A 23999-nucleotide genomic window follows, 5' to 3' on the forward strand; every position below is an offset into this window, starting at 1 on the left:
GTGGGCACAGTTGGCCACACGGTTAGTGTGCGTGCAGAATGTGTGTAATGGGGCCACCTGGTGGAAAGACATACTAGCTGCACGTGCCTGTGAGTGAGATGAGGGATGGCTGCATCAGTGTCTGTGTCCTATGGGGCAGCAGTGGAACAGTTACCCTAGGTTGTGGCTAACCCATCGTTTTCCCATGAATGCTAGTCCCATAAGGTATGCAAGTGAACTTCTGTATAATTTGGAAGGAAGGTGAAGAGGTAATGGCAGAATTGAAGTCTTGGGGGTGGGTTGCACAGAGATAGAGGAGTTGCCCACAAAACACAAAGGTTTGACGTTCGAGTCCGGGTCCAGCACACAGTTTTAACTACCCAGGAAGTTTTATTTCTATTACTGGTATACATAGTATGTTTGCAGTTAACTGTTGCACTGAAGTAGTTATTAATGATTTCATGTGATGTATGAAACAGGAAATTTCGGATGTGGTGACAGACACATCTGCAGTGTCTCCTGTGGTTGGTGGCAGTTGTATTTCCCATGACCACACAACACGTTTTTCCCCCCAAAAAAATTGACTTATTCAAATCCTGAATACTACTGCTTTATGTTGCAAACTTATACTTATTTGTTCCTGAGATTAAAAGCATACCATGTTGTTGTTATGTCATTCTCTACTAAGAATTGGTTGCTGGTATACCATTTTAACTGTTCATCACTCCCAGTAGCTATTACCAACACATGCTTTGAGGTAAGCACATGCATTCTCTTTGATAACTTTTACCTCAATTCCCTATAAGTAGCACATGGATGCATGCTCAGATTTTATGATCTGTATCATCAAGTACCCATGCAGCTAAATAATACAAACCCAAAATACACACTGATGATGTGCCTTCATCTGTTCTGTCTCTTATAAGCTGCTTCTTGCCATCTCCCCCAACCTTTTTCTTTCTTTCTTTTTTTTTTCCCCCCCTCAACTTCAAATCAACCTTCTCTTTCTACAGCAATGACTGAATACTGAATACATAATCTGCAAACTACTTTGGGGAGCATGGAAGACAGTAATTCTAATTGTGCTGTACCAATGCCATTTGTTCCTAGTCCATGTGCATTACAGAGCAGAGGAAGAGAAAATGCTTAAAAGTGACTCCAATTGGAGTGACATTAGAAGGACTATCTGTTGCAAGACAAACCTTTGATACAAACAAGATATATGTGGCAGCAAAGGCATTAGATGGCCAATAGACTAAGTACAGTGGATGATTTGTGAATTCATTCAAATGTAATGAAAACAAGCATTCAGTCATATGCAGTGTAAATACGCAGGCCGTTATTAATGAGGCACTCTATTATCAATAGAGAAAATGCCATCTTAACATTTACACCTTTGTGTCAATGAAGAGATGAGATAGTAATTTATTACACTTACTTTCTCCCTTGGAATTCTTCTCCCTTCGGCTCTGGTCTTCTTGCTATTTATATATGCTGGGTATATACATATCCACCTGAAATTCAACATTATGGAACATTAAAATTCCTTGTCAATGAGCATCTCTGGTCAAAAGTTACAATGTATCTCTAAGCAATTTAAAAATCTTTACATGAACTCATAAAATGGTTGGCACTTCGTTTCTAAAAAACAAAGAATTATGATCAACAACAAATCACATTTTCCACTAAAGATATGTAAAAACAGAAATGTTTACTCTGGCCTTGACAGCTAGTGACTCAATCATATGTGCATAAGTTGCTTTTGCATGAATGAGTATCTGAATGTTGTCTGTTTCCGAAAAACACCTTGTTGGCCGAAAGCTCACTTTCTGAGAGTCTTTTTGTTGTGCCTATCTGCGACTCAGAATCTCTGCTATATAGTGAGTAGCAATTATCCTTTTCATACTACGGATAAGGGGAAAATAAAAACACAAATATTGAATTCTACTTTCCAATTATCTTCCACAAAGGTAACTCTCAAAGTATTCACAATTAAGTTGGTGTATAACTCCAAAAATGAATGACATAATGACAGAGGAGTGTGTCAAAACAAATTAGGGTGTTCTACTCATTCTGTGCTACGAGACTGAAATAACACTGTGACATTAATATTTTGGTTCTATACCCCTCTTCCTCTCTTAGTCAAACACTAGTAAACCCTCGATTCTTTAAAGAATCGAACTCCCGTGTATAAAATAGCTTTGAAGTCTGATTACTTTTTAAATGAGTCAGTGTGTTAAATATTTGATATTAAGCATGTAAGTGAGTAAACATTTAGAAAAGGTTTGAAATCGCATTTAAAGTTTGTTGGCAGTCACTAAGTGCTGTCATTATGAAACCCTGGACAAAGTCTGCGTAATTTGAGCTCCATTTTAAGCAAAACCTAGTTTTCCTCAAACCTTAATTTTTATGATGTCATATTGCCTGAACTATATGTTGCACAATGGTATAATTTTGCATATTCATTCTGTATATGTGGATATCGTCTGCAAAATGTATTGCAAACAGAGTTCGTAATAAAGAATTAATAAATTAAAACATCATACCTGCTGCTGAAGTTTTACTCCAAGAACAGTGAAAATATAAAAAGTGAAACTTTTTTCCTGTCGTCATTTTGTGGGAGAGGTCAGCAAGACAAAGTTTCATAAAGGTCTGAAATTACATTTAAAGTTTGTTGACAGTCACTAAGTACTCTCATTCTCAAATAGTGGGCGCATATAGTCAGGGTAATTTGCATACCTAGTGAACTACACTACCTCAAGGCATACACACCGTTTCTGATTTTAATACTTTTCTTACTGTGCTCAACCTTTAGTGCAAGATTAAACCTCTTAATGTTATATTAGGACAACATTATAATTATTGAAACTTGAGCTAATTTTATGAAATACTGAAAATCAAATTTTTGTTGCCCCTGGAAGGATAGGTAACGAGCAATTGGGAAAATAAACCGAAAATTATGAACCAGGTTAGTCAATTAATAATATAGATATGTTACTTGCAGACTTATTTGGGCTCTCACTTAAAATAAATCATGCAATAATTTGAAGGTATTTTGGTGTGTACCTAGACAAGTACTGGACATTCTGTGCCCACATGGAATATGTAGCAAGGATGGATAGTTATATAATGAATAAAATGATTAATAATATGGGACAAAAGAGCTTTCGTTTGTCCCTTAATGTAATTAGACTGCACTGCAAGTCTATATCAACTGCAATTGGGGGCAACAGAGCCAGTACTTGCATTTCAGCTAGTCAGAGTTGCTACTACAGTGAGAAAGGCACAGTGAGGAATTCTGCTACAACGTTGGAGAGTCATTAGCATTACATCTGCTAGTAATAAGGAATTTGTTATTTTTAGTATGGCAGCAGAGATGGATTCCTCAGACACAGGAATCAGACTGTTTCAATTTCTTTGTCATGTAAACAAAATGCTTCGACTAAGTAGGGGAATGGCCAACTACCTTTGCAGACCAGGCCATATCTCACATATCTACACATGGCTGCTGGGAGGACGACAACTAGCTGTGACTGTAGCAAAATCGGCACACCAGTCACGTCCTGTGTGGATGTCCTAGTTTCAAGATATAGCAAGGCTTTAAGAAATAATACAGTTTACAACATAATTAAATTAAAAGAGGACTTCGATATCCTAAATATTCTAGCTGATGCTGGCATAACTAATTAACAGACACCCCAGGAGAGATAAGTAAGGCCTGCACACAGCCCAAGGGAAAGAGACAAAAGCTTGATAGCTCTAGGATTGTTTGGCCCATTAAAGGAAGAGTGAAGGGAAGTGGACACAAGTCTGCCTAAGAAGAATTAGTGAAAGATATGTGATGCACTCTCATCTGTTGCCATGCAGTCTGGAAGCAGAAAAATATTGCTGAAACTGACAATGTGACTGATCTGGTACAGAACAATGTGTGTGTGTGTGTGTGTGTGTGTGTGTGTGTGTGTGTGTGTGTGTGTGTGTGTGTGTGTGACTACAATTAAGAGAAACAACGAAGCTGCCCAAGACACTATGATATTTAATTGTTTTCTGAGGGTCAGAGACCCTTATATTATATCTAAACATAAATCTACATTTATACTTTTCAAACCACTGCAAAGTGTGTGCCAGAGGGTATGTCCCATTGTACCAGTTATTACGATTTTTTCCTGTTCCATTCATGTATGGAGTGCAAGAAGAATGATTGTTTGAATGTCTCTGTGCATGCAGTAATTATTCTAATCATTTCTTCATAATTCTTATGTGAGTGTTACATAAGGGGTTGTAGTATATTCCTAGAGTCATCATTTAAAGTCAGTTCTTGAAACTTTGTTACTAGACTTCACATCTATCTTCAGGAGTCTTCCAGTTCAGTTCCTTCAGTATCTCTGTGACACTCTCCCTCACATTAAACAATCCTGTGACCATTCATGCTGCCCTTCTCTGTATAAGTTCAATATCCCTCGTTAGTCCTGCCTGGTACAGGTCCCACACACTTCAGCAATATTCTACAATTGGTCGCATGAGTGATTTGTAAGCAATCTCCTTTGTAGACTGATTGCACTTCCACATTACTCTACCAATAAATCAAAGTCTACCATCACTTTACTCACAACTGCATCTATGTGATCATTCCATTTCATATTCCTACAAAGTGCTACACCCAGGTATTTGTATGAGTTGGCTGATTCCAACTCTGATTCATTGACATTATAGTCATAGGATACTACATTTTTTTCATTTTGTGAAGTGCACAATTTTATGTTTCTGAACATTTAAAGCAAGTTGTCAATCTTTACACACTTTGAAATCTTATCAAGATCTGATGGAATATTTGAGCAGCTTCTTCCAGACATTACTTCATTATAGATAACTGTGTCATCTGCACAAAGTCTGAGATTACTATCAATATTGTCCCCAAGTTCATTAATATATGAGGGCTGAATGAAAAGTAATGCCTCCACCTTCGTTAATTGGGTTTTGATGGGAATATTTTAATAAATCAAAGACAGAAATAACCCTTAGAATGTGGTCTTTAATTACCAATATTCACTTTTGCACATAATCACCAGCCAATTGGATAAATTTCTGCCAACGATGAACAAGTTTCCTGAAGCCGTCACAAAAGAAGTCAACACTCTGTTTCCGCAACCACAGTCTCACAGTTCTCTCAACATCTTCATCAGAAGCATAATGATGTCCCCACATATTGTCTCTTATTATCGGGAACAGATGGAAGTCAGATGGTGCTAAATCTGGACTGTATGGAGGATGTCATATGGTGGGGAGATTCAGTCTCTGAAGTTCTGCTGTGGTGGCATGTGAAGTGTGTGGTTTGGCATTGTCATGCTGCAGAAAAACATTTCCCTTTTCCTTTCGGAGCCTTGTTAGCCATCGTTTCAGAGTCTGCAGTGTTGTGATGTAACGCTCTGAATTTATTGTTGTTCCATGATCAAGGAAATAAACATGGATAACACCATCTGTGTCCCAGAACACTGTGGCCATGATTTTTTTCAGCTGAGGGCTGCATCTTGAATTTCTTTTTCTGGGGCGAGTCTGTGTGTCGATATTCCATTGACTGATGTTTCGTCTCTGGGTTGTAATGGTGTATCCACGTTTCGTCTCCAGTCACAATCGAATGGAGAAAGGCGTCTCCTTCATACTCATAACGCGAGAGGAGTTCCTGGCAAATTTCAAGTCTGTGCGCTTTCATTTCAGGAGTCAGCATTCGGGGTACCCATTATGCACAGATCTTCTGATAGCCAAGCAAAGCAATAATGTGACCCACATGTTCTTGTGAAATGCCGATTGTGTTTACAATTTCTCTCTGAGCAATACAACGATCATCCTGAATCACTCTGTCAACATTTTGCTTGTGAAACTTGGTGGTTGCTGTCACAGGACGTCCACATCTTTGTCACGCAGGTCAGATGTTCCTGCCTCGACATCTTTAAACGTACTCGCCCAATGACGCACAGTAATCACATCAACACAATCACCATAAACTGCTTTCATTTTCTGTGTCAAGAATTCAATGACTGTATGTTGCTTAAATCGCACTGACCGGCTGTCTGCACAGGATTCCATACTTTACACTGTAACAACACAACTGTTCAATGCTAAGGCTTCGCGCCAACTGGAGCTGTAGAGAAGAGGTTACGGAACAAGTCAGTATCTGCCACATACCAAAACTGCCAACTGTAGAAGAGTTACGAAGGTGGAGGTGTTACTTTTCAGTCAACCCTCGTACATGAAAAGCAAGAGTCCTAACACACTTCCCTGGGGAAACCCGAAGTCACTTCTACATCTGAAAATGACTCTTCATCCAAGATAACACACTGCATCCTCTCTACCAAAAAGTTTTCAATCCAGTCACAAATTTCAGTTGATACCACATATGATCGTATGGTATCACATATGATCGTACTTTTGACAATAAGCATAGGGATGGTACAGAGTCAAATGCTTTTTGTAAATCAAGAAATACTGCATCTACCAGATTGCCTTGATCCACAGCTTTCAATGTGTCATGTGAGACCAATAAGTATTGGTGTTAGAGTTAGTATTAGTAACATAATTTTCAGTAGTAGCAGTTGCTGCACAAAAATCAAGTTGGTGGTAGTAGTAGTAGGGATTTTTCATACTTGCAAAACTGCATTGTTTGTTATTGTACTACTACGACTACTACAACTAGTAGTAGTAGTAGTAGTATTATCAGCAGCAGCATCATATGCTGTTGTTACAGTACTGATAGCACCAAGTGTGAAGATAACCGTAAAATTAGTCAAAATTGTTTGAATTAATGGCTCTCTTTCTTTAACAGTAAATGAACACCTGACTGACAGTGGACAAAGATTGCCACTATATGTAGAGTAGCATATATGTAGCTATCTAAATATTAAAGTGATAGTACAAGAAAGAAATTAAGGTAAAGAAAAATATTACGTTGGACACTGTACTCTTAGTTCAATGTTCAAATAGGAGGGGAAAAAAAAAAATTAAAAAAAGAGAGAGAGAAATGGATTGTCATGAAACAGTGGAATCTCCAGCCAGTAATATAAACAATGTAGGAAAAGACAGATTGCAACTTACTGTAAAGAAGACACATCAAGTTGCAGACAGGTGCAATTAAAAGACAGTTATATAAAGCTTTTGGTCACAGCATTCATCAGTAAAAGAGGGACACACACCATTCACACACACAAGCAAGCACACGTCAGGCACACACGACCGCCAACTCCAGCATCTCGGGCCGGAATGCAACTATCAAGTGGGATGCAAGCAGCAATCTGGAAGAGGTGGTGAAGGGAAGGGAAAGTAGTGTGTGGGTGGGGAGAGAGACAAATACTGTCTGATGGAGTATGCAGTGACTAGACTGCCAACAGGCACAGCATCAGGAAGTTTTGGGGCAAGGAGGAAGGAGGTGGGGAGAAAAGGAGCAAAAAAGGAGAGGAGCAGGGAAAGATGCATCGATGCATTGGCAGAGGGCTGCAAATAAACAGGATGGGAGATGAGAATGGGGAGGAGATGATAGGACAGAGGGAATGGAAACTGTTGGGAGGAGGGTGTGGAGACAGTATGTTACCTTAAGTTGAGGCCAGGATAATTACGAGAGTGGAGAAAGCATTGTAAGGGTAACTCCCACATGCACATTTCAGAAAAGCTGGTGGTGGAGGGAAGGATCCAGAAGGCTCTGGTAGTGAACCAGCCATTGAAATCAAATGTGTTATGTTCAGCTGCTTGTTGTGCCACAGGGTGGTCTACTTTGGTCTTGGGCACAGTTTGGTGCTGGCCGTTCATCCCGGTGGACAGCTGGTTGGTAGTCATAACATTATAAAAAGCTGTGCAATGAGTCCAGCAGAGCTGGTAAATTACATGTCTGCTTTCACACATGCCCTGGCCCCTGATGGGGTAGGATAAACCTGTGACCAGATATAAATTAGAAGTGCTTTGCGCAGGGGGGGAGGGGGGGGGGAGGGGAGTGACGAATTGCGCAGGTTTTGCACCTGGGTCTTCCACAGGGATATGATCTTTGTGGACAGGGGTTGCGATTGGAAGTGGCATAGGGATGGGACTAGGATGTTATGGAGGTTCAGTGGGCACTGGAACACCACTTCAGGAGGGGTGGCAAGTATCTACGGAAGAATGTCCCTCATTTCAGGGCATGATGATAAGTAATCAAAGCCCTGGCGAAGGATGTGGTTCAGTTGTTCCAGGCTGGGATGGTACTGGGTAATGAAGGGGACACGCCTTTGTGGCTGGTTCTTGGGGGCGGTGGGAGGATTGGGGGTGTGAGGGGAAATGGCATGGGAGATCTGTTTGTGGTCTAGGTCTTGGGCATAGTGCCTGTCTGTGAAGGCCTTGGTGAGGCCCTCAGAATACTGAGCAAGAGAGTTTTTGTCACTGCAGATACATTGTCCCCGAGTGGCCAGGCTGTACAGGAGGGATTTTTTGGTGTGAAAGGGATGGCAGCTGTCAAAATGCAGATACTGTTGGTGATGGGTGCGTTTAATGTGGACAGAAGTGCAGACAGAGCCATCAGAGAGGAGGTGGTCAACATCAGATAGGTGCCACACTGGGCTGAGGAGGCCCACATGAAGAGGGTGGGAGAGAAGGTGTTGAAACTGTGAAGGAACAAAAGTAGGATGTCTTGGTCTTGCATCCAGGTCATGAAGATACCATCAATGAAACTGAACCAGTCTAGGAGTTTGATGTCTTGGGAGGCTGGCCCATAAAAAGATTGACATAGGAGGGTGCCATGCAGATACCCATGGCTGTGGATTTGTTTATATACCTTCCCTTTAAATGAGAAATAGTTGTGAGTTAGGATAAAGTTAGTAACGTGGATGGGGAATGAGGTACTGGGTTTGGAGTCTGAAGGAAGTTGGGAATAGCAGTAAGAACATGGGCATAAGGGATGTTGGTCTGTAGGGAGGTGGCGTCAACAGTGACAAGTAGGGATCCAGGAGGTAAACAGGATGGGATGGTGGAGACTCCATAAAGGAAGTGGTTGGTGTCTTTGATGTGGGAGGCTATATTACGGGCCAAGCCACATGTGAAAGCAGCCATGCCACTTACCAGTTCTGCTGGAATCATTGCACAGCTTTTTATATTGGTATGACTACCAACCAGCTGTCCACCAGGATGACTGGCCAGCACCACCCTGTGGCACAACATGCAGCTGAACACAACACACATGATTTCAATGGCTGCTTCACTACCCCAGCCATCTGGATCATTCCCTCCACCACCACCTCTTCTGAACTGTGCAGGTGGGAGTTATCCTTACAATGCATTCTCTGTTCCTGTGGTTATCCCAGTCTCAATCTACAGTAACATACTGTCTGCACACCCCGCCACCCAACAGTTTCCACCCACTCTGTCCTGTCATCTCTCATCCTGTTTATTTGCAACCCTCTGTCGATGCATCCCCCCATCTTTTCCTGCTCCTCTCCTTTTTTGCTCCTTTTTTCCTCCACTTCCCTGCCCCACAACCTCCTGATGCTGTGCCTGTTGGCAGTATAGCTCCACCAGACAGCGTTTGTCTCTGTCCCCACCCATACACTACCATCTGTTCCCCTTCTCTGCTCCCTCTAGACTGCTGCTTGTAGTTGCACTCCAGCCTGAAATGCTGGAGTTGGTGGTCATATGTGCGTCAGGTGTGCTTGCTTGTTTGTGTGAATGGTGTGCGTGTATGTCTTTCTTTTACTGATGATTGCTGTGACTGAAAGTTTTATACAAGTGCCTTTTAACTGTGCCTGTCTGCAACTTGATGTGCCTTCTTTATGGTAAATAGCAAACTGTTTTTTCACATTGCAGATTACCATGAAGATTGACATAAATGTCATTCTATACGTAAGTCCATTGTTGTCAACACAAAACCAATCTATGATAAATAAATAAATAAATAACATAAAGTCAAATATATGCTTCAACTGTGCTTTCCCTGTAATACTTCCCTACTCTCTAATATGGAGAACAGGAATACTGCCTGCATGGCTACCTTTTTGCAGGCACCTAGATTGTCCCAGTTGGCTGGAAGATATGCCTGATATTGTCCAATTTGTCATTAATATATAACTTGAAATGATTATGAGGCATACCCAAAGTAATTTTGGAATATGAGACACTCAGTTTCTTGATCTCATGGTGTGTTCTTACTGTCAAGAAGTCCTCAGTCCAGTTGCATATGTAGCAACATATTCCGTGTGAGTGAAATTCCTCTTGAATATTTCAACATGAAGCTGAATCAAAAACTTTTCAAAACATCAGAACCATTGGCTGCAGTTGGTTCCTGCTATTTCTTACTTGTAATATATGCTAAAGAAGCACAAGTTCAGTTACAAAAGATTGGTGTCAATAAAATTCATGCTGGTTGGTTTGGAGAAAATCTTTTTGTTTATGACCATTATTATGATTTGCATCAGGTAATATCAGAGAGAGATGAGTGATAGAGGATGGTAAATCTGAGTATCACTTATCTTCTTGTACTTGTGGACTGGCATGATCTATTCTTGCATATGACGACTGGGTTCTGTGCTCTGCTCAGGTAGTTGTGACAAATTGTGGTAACATTTCTACCTAATTCACCTGCGAACTGGATATTCTACTGTGAATCTGTGGGGTCCAACACTCTTAATGTGTTTTTAACAGTTTCATCAGAACATTTCACATATACAAAGGTAGTTAAAGACGAGACAGGCAGTAACAAAAGGAAATGTACCATTTAATAGATCAGTCAACAGCGACATTCTGCCACTTCTAACAGTGATGATTCCATACTGAATGGCAGCCAGAAAACACACTGAGGAGAGCACTGAATTCAATCTACATACTCTGCAACCATGTTAAGGGAAGTTCAAAAATGGCTCTGAGCACTATGGGACTTAACATCTGGGGTCATGAGTTCCCTAGACTTAGAACTACTTAAACCTAACTAACCTAAGGACATCACACATCCATGCCCGAATCAGGATTCGAACCTGCGACCGTAGCAGCAGCGCAGTTCTGGACTGAAGCGCCTAGAACCACTCGGCCACATTGTTAAGGGAAGCTGGCTATGTCATCTCCATGTAAAAATGTATAATATAAAGAAGTGGAAATGAGAATAGGAAAGAAAAAAAAAGAGATGAGAGGCAGATGAATAAGAAAAGTACTGAGAAACATGGCAAATCAAACAAAGGCAAAGAAGTAAGGATAGGTGTTAACTGACATAAAATTTCATATTATCATTATTATTTCTTTCCTTTCTCAGACGTTATGTCTGGTTAAAAATGGAAAGTGATGCGGACCTTGATCAAGCGTGACTTCCTTTTAACTGTACGGTAAATGTTACACTGCACTTAGGAACTTTCGGGTAATTGAACATGTATCAATAATTACAGATTTCTGTAGTTGTATATATACGTTTGGATGTAGCTGTATTGCGTTGATCTACTGGTGGATATTGTGTGGTATGACTCCTGTAGTTAATAGTATAATTGGTATAATGTCAACTTTATTCTGATGCCACATGTCCTTGACTTCCTCAGCCAGTTACATGTATTTTTCAATTTTTTCTCCTGTTTTCTTCTGTATATTTGTTGTATTGGGTATGGATATTTCAATTAGTTGTGTTAATTTCTTCTTTTTATTGGTGAGTATGATGTCAGGTTTGTTATGTGGTGTTGTTTTATCTCTTATAATGGTTCCTGTTCCAGTATAATTTGTATTCATCATTCTCCAGTACATTTTGTGGTGCATACTTGTATGTGGGAACGTGTTGTTTTATTAGTTTATGTTGTATGGCAAGTTGTTGATGTATTATTTTTGCTACATTGTCATGTCTTCTGGGGTATTCTGTATTTGCTAGTATTGTACATCTGCTTGTGATGTGATCTACTGTTTCTATTTGTTGTTTGCAAAGTCTGCATTTATGTTTTGTGGTATTGGGATCTTTAATAATATCTGGTGTTTATTGTTTGATCCTGTATTGCAATCATGAATCCTTCCGCTTCACCGTATATATTGCCTTTTCTTAGTCATGTGTTGGATGCGTCTTGATCGATGTGTGGCTGTGTTAGATCATACGGGTGCTTGCCATGTAGTGTTTTCTTTTTCCAATTTACTTTCTTCGTATGTGTTGATGTTAAGTGATCTAAAGGGTTGTAGAAGTGGTTATGAAATTGCAGTGGTGTAGCCGATGTATTTATATGAGTGATTGCTTTGTGTATTTTGCTAGTTTCTGCTCGTTCTATAAAGAATTTTCTTAAATTGTCTACCTGTCCATAATGTAGGTTTTTTATGTCAATAAATCCCCTTCCTCCTTCCTTTCTGCTTAATGTGAATCTTTCTGTTGCTGAATGTATGTGATGTATTCTATATTTGTGGCATTGTGATCATGTAAGTGTATTGAGTGCTTCTAGGTCTGTGTTACTCCATTTCACTACTCCAATGAGTAGGTCAATATTGGTATAGCCTAAGTATTTATAGCTTTTGTCTTGTTTCTTGCAGTCAATTCTGTTTTCAGTATTTTTGTTAGTCTTTGTCTATGTTTTTCTTTTAGTTCTTCTTTAATATTTATATTATCTATTCCTATTTTTTGTCCGTATCCTAGATATTTATAGGCATCTGTTTTTTCCATCGCTTCTACGCAGTCACTGTTGTTATCCAATACATAATCTTCTTGTTTAGTGTGTTTTCCCTTGACTATGCTATTTTTCTTACATTTGTCTGCCAAAAGCCATATTTATATCATTGCTGAATACTTCTGTTATCTTTAGTAATTGGTTGAGTTGTTGATTTGTTGCTGCCAGTAGTTTTAGAACATCCACGTATAGCAAATGTGTGATTTTGTGTTGGTATGTTCCAGTAATATTGTATCCATAATTTGTATTATTTAGCATGTTGGGTAGTGGGTTCAGAGCAAGGCAGAACCAGAAAGGACTTAATGAGTCTCCTTGGTATGTTCCACGCTTAATCTGTATTGGCTGTGATGTGATACTATTTGAATTTGTTTGGATATTAAGTGTGGTTTTCCAATTTTTCATTACTATGTTTAGGAACTGTATCAATTTAGGATCTACTTTGTATATTTCCAATATTTGTAGTAACCACGAGTGGGGTACGCTATCAAAAGCTTTTTGGTAATCAATATATGCGTAGTGTAGTGACCTTTGTTTAGTTTTAGCTTGATATGTCACCTCTGCATCTATTATCAGTTGCTCTTTACATCCTCGTGCTCCTTTCCAACAGCCTTTTTGTTCTTCATTTATAATTTTGTTCTCTGTTATACGTGTCATTAATTTCTGTGTAATGAGTGAAGTTATTATTTTGTATATTGTTGGTAGGCATGTTATGGGGCGATATTTAGCTGGGTTTGCTGTGTCTGCTTGATCTTTAGGTTTCAGATAAGTTATTCCATGTGTAAGTGTATCAGGGAATGTGTATGGGTCAGCAATGTAACTGTTACATAATTTAGTTAGATGTGAATGTGTTGAGGTGAACTTCTTTAGCCAGAAACTTGCTATTTTATCTTTTCCAGGGGCTTTCCAATTGTGAGTAGAATGAATTGCTTATTATTATTATTATTATTATTATTATTATTATTATTATCATTATTGCTGTTTGGTGTAAGTACCATTTATGCAGCACCTTATTACAGAGATGGTACTCAGATGATTAACACTTTGACTGCCATGTTGCCACAGCAGAGCCTCACACCTTAAACCATTGCCTCACCCAACCTTGTGGTAATATGTCCATCACTAAATATGCAGCAGTCAATGTGTTACGCACAGGTGATAACAGATACCACAACAAATCACAGTATCTGGTACTACATACAATTTTATTTAGATTACCGATGGGGAAAAAATGTAAAAATATTACAAATACATTAACCTGGTTTGAAATATAACTGCTACACAATGAAGGCTTCCATATGGTAAAGATTACACAGAGTGTAGATGGCACTGTTGCCGAACAGACAGTTCATTAGGAGTAACCATACAGTTATATGATCAAATTACAATCCATGAAAAAGTCTGCACTGACTGTTGCACTATCTAATTAAAAAATAGTGGTGGCACTTGATAGTTGTGTGACATTGTTGATTCAATTTGTTTAGTCTCCTGCACAAAGCCACATCCTGTTCATGATATCACTCCCAACAGAAGAATGCACATTTTAAATCACTTTCTTATAATGAGTTGCCTGGGTATGTTGGAAAGAGTCTGATACAATGAACAATAATGGGTGATCCAACAAACTAACATGTCTGCCCAAACTGAATGAACACTTTGTACAATTGCAGGAACTAGGACCTCAAAAGTTTTCAAGAAGTTTTTGCTAGGGCAACATGTTCAATAGTTTCTGACATCTGACTTATTTAGTCCTTGAGATATGGCAATAAAGTTTATATGTGATGCAAAAAGTACAGTAAAAATTAGAACTAATTATTAAAATTTAAATGTAAAGTTTCAGTATATATATTTAAAAAGATACAGTTTCTTTAAAGTTTTGCAAATGGTTTTCTCTGATAAAAAACAAATGGCACAGTTGTTTGTACACTGAACTTGCATTCAGTAGGAGCTGGGTTCATATCTCCACTCTGTTATACTAACTTAGGTTTTCCCTGGTTTTCCTAAATTGACTGCTGTGAATGGTGGGACAGTTCATTTACAAAATATGTGCCCAATTTCCTCATCATCTTTGTCCAAATTGTGCTTGAAGTCTGTCTCCAATGACATCATCAACACAATATTAGATCTTACCTTCCTTATTTTTACTCTGATGCAAATTTAATAGAAGTGTTCTGCCATTGTTTGGACTACATTCTCTCAAGCAGAAATTAATGTCATTTCACACTGCTGTAGCAAAAAGACATAACTGTTCTCACCCACATTTTTTTTAGCTTGTAGATTCCTACACGTTGGTCAACAATGGAGTGCAGTTTATTTGGCGTAGGTACTCACTCCACGAGCTCTTCTGAAAATGCCTCTATCCTTGAGCCTTGCTGTCCAAAACATGCTACGTTTTCTGCAGACAAACTGATAAACAAATCTTTGCAGCAGTATCTACTTGTCCCTAAAGGCAGATTCACAATCACTAACCCATACAGGGAAGAGCTTTCTTTTAAAATAAACATCAGATTTCACAATGTGGATGCATGGTGTATAATCTTATCGTGTGGTTCACCTACTCCTGGACACTATCACAGTACATCATCACAGCCACCTGGCTATAAAGCAATCAATTAACACATAACATTCATTCACTTGATCATACTCTCTCAACTGGATGGATTAAGATGGGATATTGTCACAGAATGCAAATGGTTCACCACTTCTCATAAAGTAGCATCTGCAAGGACTGAGGAGTTTGTTGAGATGTCTAGCACACACAATGACACTGTCATAGTGCTGAAGAGTGTCACATTTAGAACCAATCTTCTTATAAAAGAAAACCCTCAATAATTCAACCCCAATGATAGGTGTTCAACGAGCTCATAGCACATAATTGCCCTGACATCTCAAAAAAGGGAGAAATGGTGGAGGAGTCCTCCAATCAGTTCTCTGAGGGCATTATTGACAACATGTTTGTGAGGGTTAAAGGAAAATAACATACTATAACTGCAAAAAGGAAAATCACTGATAAAGCACTCACTTGTAGCTGAGTGCTAATGGCAACAAATTTTTTAATTCAGGTCATCCTTGCTGTACAACTTGGAACTCTTAGTATGGGTATATCAAGAGGGCTTGGAGTGTGTGTCTTGCAGGAATATACAGACATGTTTCGTCTACAATATAATATTTAATTCCTGTACAAGAGTCCAGTAGCTAATCAAATTCCATTGGAGTATGGGAGATTTCTCCTTCCCCTTTTCTCTTTTCTCATGGCAGTGACTTTGGGGAAAGAGGGGGAGGATCCTGGGGAATATATGGTCCAGTTACTAATGCAGCTATGCACATAGCTCAGTCCTCTATATTGGAGGTTGTTGGCAGTTTGTGATCTGGGTTTTGCCTCAACTTTTTGGCTGCTGCTTCCCCTTTTGTAGTGAGTGGTACACAGATTTAGTTGTGTATATGTTATATACACTAACTACTTTTCTGAATATCAGTGAGTGACAGACCTCCTTCGTTGTTTCCATTGGCCTGCCACCCAACACAAGCAGTTTTTTTTTTTAGCTCAAGTACGGCTCTAGATGTACAAGTATATGTGTTATCAAAGCAGGCTTCATGAGTGTAGAAGGGCTTCAGTATACGGTGTGTGTCCCATTACTCTACTTTTCTTTTTCCTATTTTGTCTTTCCCAATGAACTTTGGGCTTTCTCAGTTCCAGGCTAGATGCTTACTGGCATGACAATGCATGACGGTGAGCATCAACACATCTTCTGCACATTTTATCTATATATGTCAATGTAAAATTTCCAAAACTCTGGCATTTGAAACATCATAATGAATTTGGACCACATGCTCTTACTTTTAGTTGAATGAAGTTTGCTTTAATGTTCTCAAGTAAGAAAGACATATTAAAAATTAGAACAAAGGCAGCAGTTTCTCCAGCATGCCAACTAGCTTTTTCATAATAATACATTCTTGTGAGACACCTTCTTATTCCCACTCTATGAGCAGGTCTGCTCCATCAGCATTCATTATATCCTGGCACTTCCCAAAACCTTTAAAGAAACTAAGTTTTAATTGTAATTGAGCTTTAAATGCACATTGTCCCATCTTTTTACACACTCTAGGATGGTTACCTGATGAAATGTTGACATCTTGCCATTTCTCCATCACTTAACAGAATACAGTGTACAAAAACAGTCTCTTAAAAGTTTGCTTATCTAAACTGGAGATACTGAAACAAGCTATCTACATATTTTGTTAGTATAAAATGTACTGATTATGGGAAGTGCTTGTCATTGTCACTAAGTGACCTTAGATTGGAAGCACATGCGGCTTAACAAACACCACAGGTGTAATGAATATCTCCCCCCCCCCCCCCCCCAAAGCACCACATGAATCACAGTTTAGAAAATGTATCAAGATGCTGGAGGAAGTGATGGAGTTATTTTCTTGCCAGTGAGTCTAGTTTACAAGAGCCATCATCTATTAATCTGCAAGAAAACACAAGAAACTTATTTTGGTAGTTCAGACAGGTTATTATTATGTTGTCCATGAAAATGTCGGCAAAGTATGGGCGATCTTGATTCCCATGACTAAGCATGTGGTTTGAAACTTCATGTCATATTATAACTGTGACCTAACTCTTAACTTAAACCTGGACTCTTGACTTTTGAAAGAAATTCTTTCACTAACTAAGTTATATAGGCACAACTCAGGACTTGCCTTCATAGCTTCAATTCCACCAGTATCTTTCTTCTACTTGTGGCTGGGTGCTGTATATAAGTAATGATCCTTATAATTCTACTACAGAGACATTTCTCATAACGTCTGTTTTTGCAGATAGAGTGTTTCTCCTACTTTCCAAACTCTGCATAAACTCCTCTACAAACACTGCCTGATTAACACTGATGAAGCAACATTACCACAGAGAATAGATTAATCAAAGCCTCTTTCATTCCAGAAACAGGCTGTGATGCACTATCCTCTGAGATGATGATGATGATAATATCCCATACTCCGAGGAACGCAGGGGACGGTGCGAGAGACTGCACCGCTGTACTAGGCAAGGTCCTAGTGGAGGTGGTTTCCCATTGCCTTCCTCAGACAGTAACGAGGATGAATGATGATGAAGACGACACAACACCCAGTCATCTCAAGGCAGGAAAAAATCCCTGTCCCCACCGGGAATCGAACCCTGGACACCGTACACGGAAGCGAGAACGTTACTGCAAGACCATGAGCTGTGGACATCCTCTGAGATACACTGTGCCTTAGGAGTGCTTGTCTGGCAAAGCACTCTGTAAAGCTACTGTAGAATTTAGAAAGGAGAAGCACAGCACTGGGAGAATCAATGCTGTAAGAGTGAGTCATGCCTTGATATCTCAGCCTGAATGATCATTTTCAATGAAAGGCAAGGGTTCAGATTCAACCCGAGAGTGAGACAATGTCTCAGAAACTTTTATAATAGTACACACTCCCCTGCATATTGAAGGATTTCTTCTGGAAACATCTGGTTCATAAATAGTTCTGGCCCTAGGATGTCATACACTATAAGTGATGAGGCAATTGACTAGTGTGATAAGAAAAGAGGATTATGGGACACCTTAGGGTGTGTAATGGAATAAAAATTGTCCAAGGACATTTTTGCACCACCTGCACAGCTGCAAAAGTGTGCAGCTATATACTAGGGTGAGCAGAGAATAAAAGATTGCATTATCACCTTGAAAAATGTACCTATTGCTGAAGTTCTGGCTGTAGCGCTGGACAAGTGGCTGCAGGATCCTGTCCCAGTACTACACATACATCAAATCAGCCTCCATAGCAGTGACAAATGTCTAAAGTCTGGACATCGTGGCTACCTCAACACTCTTTACACATCAGGCATCAAACAAACCCTACAGCTGCGGATGAAGAGAGAATGACACCACTGATCCAGGTTCCAGTCCTCGTCCCTTGCCCACCTTCTATGCACATTACAGTGCTGGGAAGGAATGCGTTGTACTGTTGTTTGTAATAGATGCCTAGAGGTCAAACTGATCATATGAAGAAGGTTGGGTACTGTCTGGGTCAACAGTTTTCCCAGCTGCCTCCAAAAAGGTTATGGTCAGTTCCTATGACTACATAGATTTTCCCAGAATTCTGACTAAAGACATTCTTCTTGGACTTGCAGCCAAATTGTAACATCATCTAGACAGAGATCAATCTGCAAGCCACTGATTGGCCGCAGCATCCAGAGACAGTGGCCATATGTGTGTGTGTGGGTGTGTGTGTGTGTGTGTGTGTGTGTGTGTGTGTGTGTGTGTGTGTGTGTGTGTGTGAGCACGCGTGCGCACACTCTATGCAGTGAGTAGCAATTCATCTTTGACTTTTCATTGTTTGATAATCCGTGGAGAGTTGGTGTTGCATCATTTTGCAGCCTAGTCTATATCGTCTTCTTTTTAATCAGTAGTTGTACCCCATTTCGTTCCTTCTTGATTCCATGCAATTATATCACTTACCAATGGTCAAAATAATTGTTTATTTACGCACCTTATATGCATATATTTTTGTATGCATTTTTCTTAACTTTTATATTGTGTTATGATTTTATGTGGATATCATTTAATTAATTCTTCTATCCACTATTTTATTGCATTTTATTATGCATACTAGCTGAAAAACCCAGAACTGCTTAGGTATTTATTTACTGCAAACTATTAGTCCACCTCCTCCTCCCTGTCTCTGTCCATGTCCACCTTTGCCCGCTCTCTATCCACCTCTTACCTACCTCCTCCTCCTCTTCCTCCTCCTCCCCCTTCTCCCAACCCATCGCCTCTCTTTGTGCAACTCCTCCTGTCCCCTCTCTCTATGAACCTACTCTTTTCCCATCTGTCCATCTGTTACTTCCCCCTGTCCGCTGCTCCTCCTCCTCCTCCTCCCCCTCTCTGTTCATCTCCTCCTCCCCCATCTCTCTGTCTTTCTCTTCCTTCCCCTTTTTCTGTCCATCTCCTCCTCTCCCCTCTTTCTGTCCATTCCTCCCTCCACTATCTCTCTCCATCTCCTCCTCCTCCTATCTGTGTTCTCCATCTCCCCATTCTCCTATCTCTGCCTATCTCCCCATTCTCCCTTCTCTCTCCATATTATCACACCCGAATAAGAGGCTATAGCATTTCTTTCCAGATTGTAACTAATATGTGTAGCAAATTTGACTGAAATCATTCCAGAGGTTCAGGATCAGCTTTTTACCATTGGCTTTGCTCACATATGCACATGTTAAACATATCTCACACATATTTAATATATTTCATGTGTATTACATTTCACTTGTATGACTAGCGAATTTTGCCCTGCAGTTTCATTTTCACGCAGCTTAATGTTTACGATGCTGTATCTCCTGAACTATGTGCTGCACAATGATATAATTTTGCAGGTACATCCAGTGCTATACGTGCCTATATTCTGCCAAATGTGTCATGAATACACTTGTAGTAAACAAGTAATAAGTTACAATACCTTGCATGGTGTGGTAAGTTTTTCATACATTCAGTGTTCATGAAATTTTACCTCCTGAACTAAGTGTCATACAATGTTGTAATTTTTCTGGTACAATCAGTGGTATACGTGAATACTCTCTGCTAAAAGTATCACAAATACAGTAAGCAGCAAAGAAGTAATAAATTAAAATGTCATGTTTCATGTGGCAGTTTTACTGCATGAACAGTGAAAATGTGGTAAGTAACATTTTTTTTTTCTTTCCTTTTATCATTTTGTGGAGACTGTCAGAGACTTGCAACAATTATTAAAGATAATTTTAAACCTTTATGGAAGTGTTTCACACTGTGCTCTCATTCTCCAATAATTGATAACTTAAGTACGGGTATTCTCGTGTCATGGGCTACACTGCTCTCTTACCTCCACCCCTTTGGAGATGGGAGGTTCTCGGATCACAATGATTCTGTCCAGACAGTAAGTGATATGTTTTTTTTTGTTTGTTTTGGTTTTAGGGCGCAAAACTGCTATGGTCATTAGCGCCCGAATAAGTGATATGTGTACCAAGTCTGGTTTAAATTACTCCAGCGGCTTAGGAGGTGATGTGCTACACACATTTTTATAATCTGTATGGATTACATTTTCTTACTTATTGTGACTGTGTACTCATGTGCCATCTACTGCCATACTGTCTTTTCCTTGTGGGCCTGCATGAGCACACACAGCCTACTACAGTCTGCTTACAACTCTGGATGGGCCACATACTGCTAGGCCCAATAGCATTCCTGTGTATGATATTGTTTGGTTAACAACTAAGTGGTGTAAGAATACTGTACACAAAACATTATATATCAATTATGGCTCTTATGATGAGTTCGTACTCTGCACATTTTTGCTTGGTTTATTGCAGTTTGTATTTTATTCTGTACTGACCTCTATCTACTTCTTAGTTTTTCAGTACCAAATATTTTGTCTTAATGGTTTATACTATTATTTTACCTAGATCCTTTTCGCACTGTGATGCAGAATAGAGTCTTAGTCTCATTTTGCCAGAAGGCACTACACACTTTATAATTGGTATGTACTTGACCTTTTGCTTATTATTATTATTATTATTCATGTACAGGAGGTACAACCAATCGATGTCACTTTTGATGTCTGGCCTTCTGTTGTGTCCAAATTTGTTTCATCCTTTCAGAATGAAGTCTCTTTCTTCACACCATGGTGTTCCAGTCCATTTTCTAATTCCTCTCTCACCAACTTTCCAATCAAATATCTTTTAAGCATCTGCCCGAGTTATACCAGCTACTGTAACATCCTCCTTAATCACAGCCCATCCATTTAATTGGCTCAGTTTTGGCCTTAGTTCTGTTTTCATAGAATTCTACTGTTTGTTTTGTCAACATAGTGGGTGCCATTCTTTTAATGTGCCCATAAAATTTAAGTCTTTGCTTTCTTGCATCACCATGTATGTCTGTGTATTCTTCTATTTCTTTATTACTTCTCAGCCTATACGATTCTCCATCAGTAATTTTGGGATTTAATATTTTCCTAATAACCTCTCTTTCCTTCTTTCTTTCGAATTTGTTCAATATCCCTCTTTCTATTTAAAATTAAAGCTTCTGCTCCATAAAGACACTCAGGTTTGATTACAGTGCTGTAATGCCAACTTTACTGAATTTAGAAAGTGATTTTTATTATAAAGATTTTGTTTTAATCTGAATGCAGTTGCCATTTTTCGACAGCACACCCCTTTTTATTTTTACCAGTCTTTATATCAAATGGTTCAGAAATTTCTCTCATGAATTTAACTTTAGAGCTAGTGTCGGTTAATGTTTCCTTAATCAGTCTTAGAGTTTAATTATAACGCCCTTGCTCCTTTAAAATTTGGAAAAGGGATTCATGATCAACTGACTCATAGGCCTTTTTAAAATCCGCAAATGTACATATAATATTGTTACTAGAAATCCTTTGGTGCCTAAGGATTAGTTTTAAATTAAGAATTTGTTCCACACAGGATATGTTTGGTACAAAGCCTGTTTGGTATTCACCAATTTTAGGTTCTAACTGTTCTTGGGCTCGATAAAGTACACGCTGTGAGAGAATTTTGTATGTGACCAGAAGAAGAGAGATTCCTCAGTAATTATTAACATCGGTTCTATCCCCTTTTATATGCAATGGATGAATTAGGGCAGTTTTCCAGTCCTCAGATATTTTCTCAGTTTGCCAGATATGTCTTATTAATTGAGTGGTCTCTTTTATAGCGTTAGGGCCAGCTGATTTTAGTAGTTCTGCAATTATATTATCTTGTTTAGTTATTTCGGTTCTTAGAGTTAGGGCTGGTGTTATTAGTTTGCTGTGGTTGGAATTTATTCACTGGTTCTGGACAGTTTAATAGTCTTTCAAAATAATTAGCAAGTACTTTACAATTTTCCTGGTTGCTAAAAGCCAAACTGCCATTTTCATTTTTGAAGCAAAGACTTTGAGGTTGGTAACTGGTTGGTTTGAATGTTTTATAAAAGTTTCTTACCTTGTTCTTTTGGAATCCTTTTTTGATTTCTAAAAGTTGGGCATTTTCATAGTTTCTTTTAGTCTGTTGGGTTAATTTAGATGTTTTTCTAGTCTGTTGGGTTAATTTAGATGTTTTTCTTCTTACAGTTAAAAAGGTGTTGCATTTTCAGTTTTGCTACTATTCCAGTTTTTGAATGCCTCATGCCCAGACTTAACTGCTGTTTTACAATCCGCATTCCACCAAGGGTGTTTTCAAATTGGAATTAAATTTTATGCTGTTTTGATGAACTTTTCTTTTAGGTTTTGCCAATTGTTGCATTGTTTTTTGTCAAGTTCACTTGTTAGAGTTGGGGTTATTATTATCTGGGACAACATTTTTGTTTTGTTTTTTGTTTTTGTTTTGAATAGTTTTTGAGGTTTAAGTGTATTATTACAGTCTGTCTAATCCCTTTCAGTATTCTACCTTAGTGCAATTTTCTGTTGTTATTCCTGATCTGAAGATGAATGTACAATCAGCTGAAACCAGTTATCATTTAATGTTATTTACATGTGCTCTTGACTATTAAGAGACTTTATTAAAAAGATTTGTAAATTTTGTGTGCAGAGAAATTAAAGCTTAATAAGAATACAAGATAAACTGTGTGGGAAATTGTAGAAACCAAAATCTGACTTATAAACATAGATAACATTAATAGTGATGAGAAAGACCTGTCAAACTATATAAATGATTGCTTTATATATGCTTTGCAAGTGCTTAGCTTGAATTTCACAAATCAGTGTAAACTTAAATACTGGAGCTCTCCACATAGTATGAGATTATTTCTAATTGGTCAACACTAAATAGTAAAGGTGATTACAAGACTGAAGTGAAAAGTATCAACAGATGCAGATGAAGTACCTGTATCATTCATAATATCAACTGCTTCACAAACTGCAAAGCCCTTGGCACACACCACTAACTCATCGTTTACTGAGTGAATGTTCCTGAGTGATTAAATTTTTTTAACCGTTATACTTTTACTAAATAGTGGTCATAGGCATAAAGCGGGAAACTATCACAACCCATATCACTCCTCTCACCACTCTCTAAATTTTTCAAGACAGTAATGGAACAACAAATCATGACATACTGAAATCACCGCATGTTACTGAATAGCAATAAATGTGGTTTTCAAATTTGCAGAAGAACAGAAAAAACAATAATGGATTATGCAGAGTTCGTTTGGATCATTCTAAAGGTACTGATCTGTTAAGTCAGATGCAAAGATGGTCAAAATATGTTGTGTCTTAGGCCCCATTCTCTTCCCTGTTTATATAAATGATAAACACACCTCAAACACTGCAGCTAAGATTATGCTGACTGTAGATGATAGTTTAATAATGTGCAGTGTTAACGAGTCTCTGCTGGCAATAACTGATTTAAGTCCTTGCATTCATGGATCA

The 23999-nt window shown here is 38.8% G+C and overlaps 1 protein-coding gene across 1 annotated transcript in view; it reads right to left on the reverse strand.

The window, feature by feature from the left end:
• LOC124774899 (signal recognition particle 19 kDa protein) overlaps nt 1–23999 on the reverse strand; it is a 69300-nt gene that overhangs the window by 41209 nt on the left and 4092 nt on the right. Inside the window, exon 2 of the mRNA XM_047249558.1 lies at nt 1418–1493. Coding sequence (XP_047105514.1) covers nt 1418–1493 — 76 coding nt within the window. The remainder of the gene's footprint in view (nt 1–1417; nt 1494–23999) is intronic.

The sequence above is a fragment of the Schistocerca piceifrons genome, chromosome 2 (assembly GCF_021461385.2).
Source record: "Schistocerca piceifrons isolate TAMUIC-IGC-003096 chromosome 2, iqSchPice1.1, whole genome shotgun sequence".
Lineage (NCBI taxonomy): Eukaryota > Metazoa > Arthropoda > Insecta > Orthoptera > Acrididae > Schistocerca > Schistocerca piceifrons.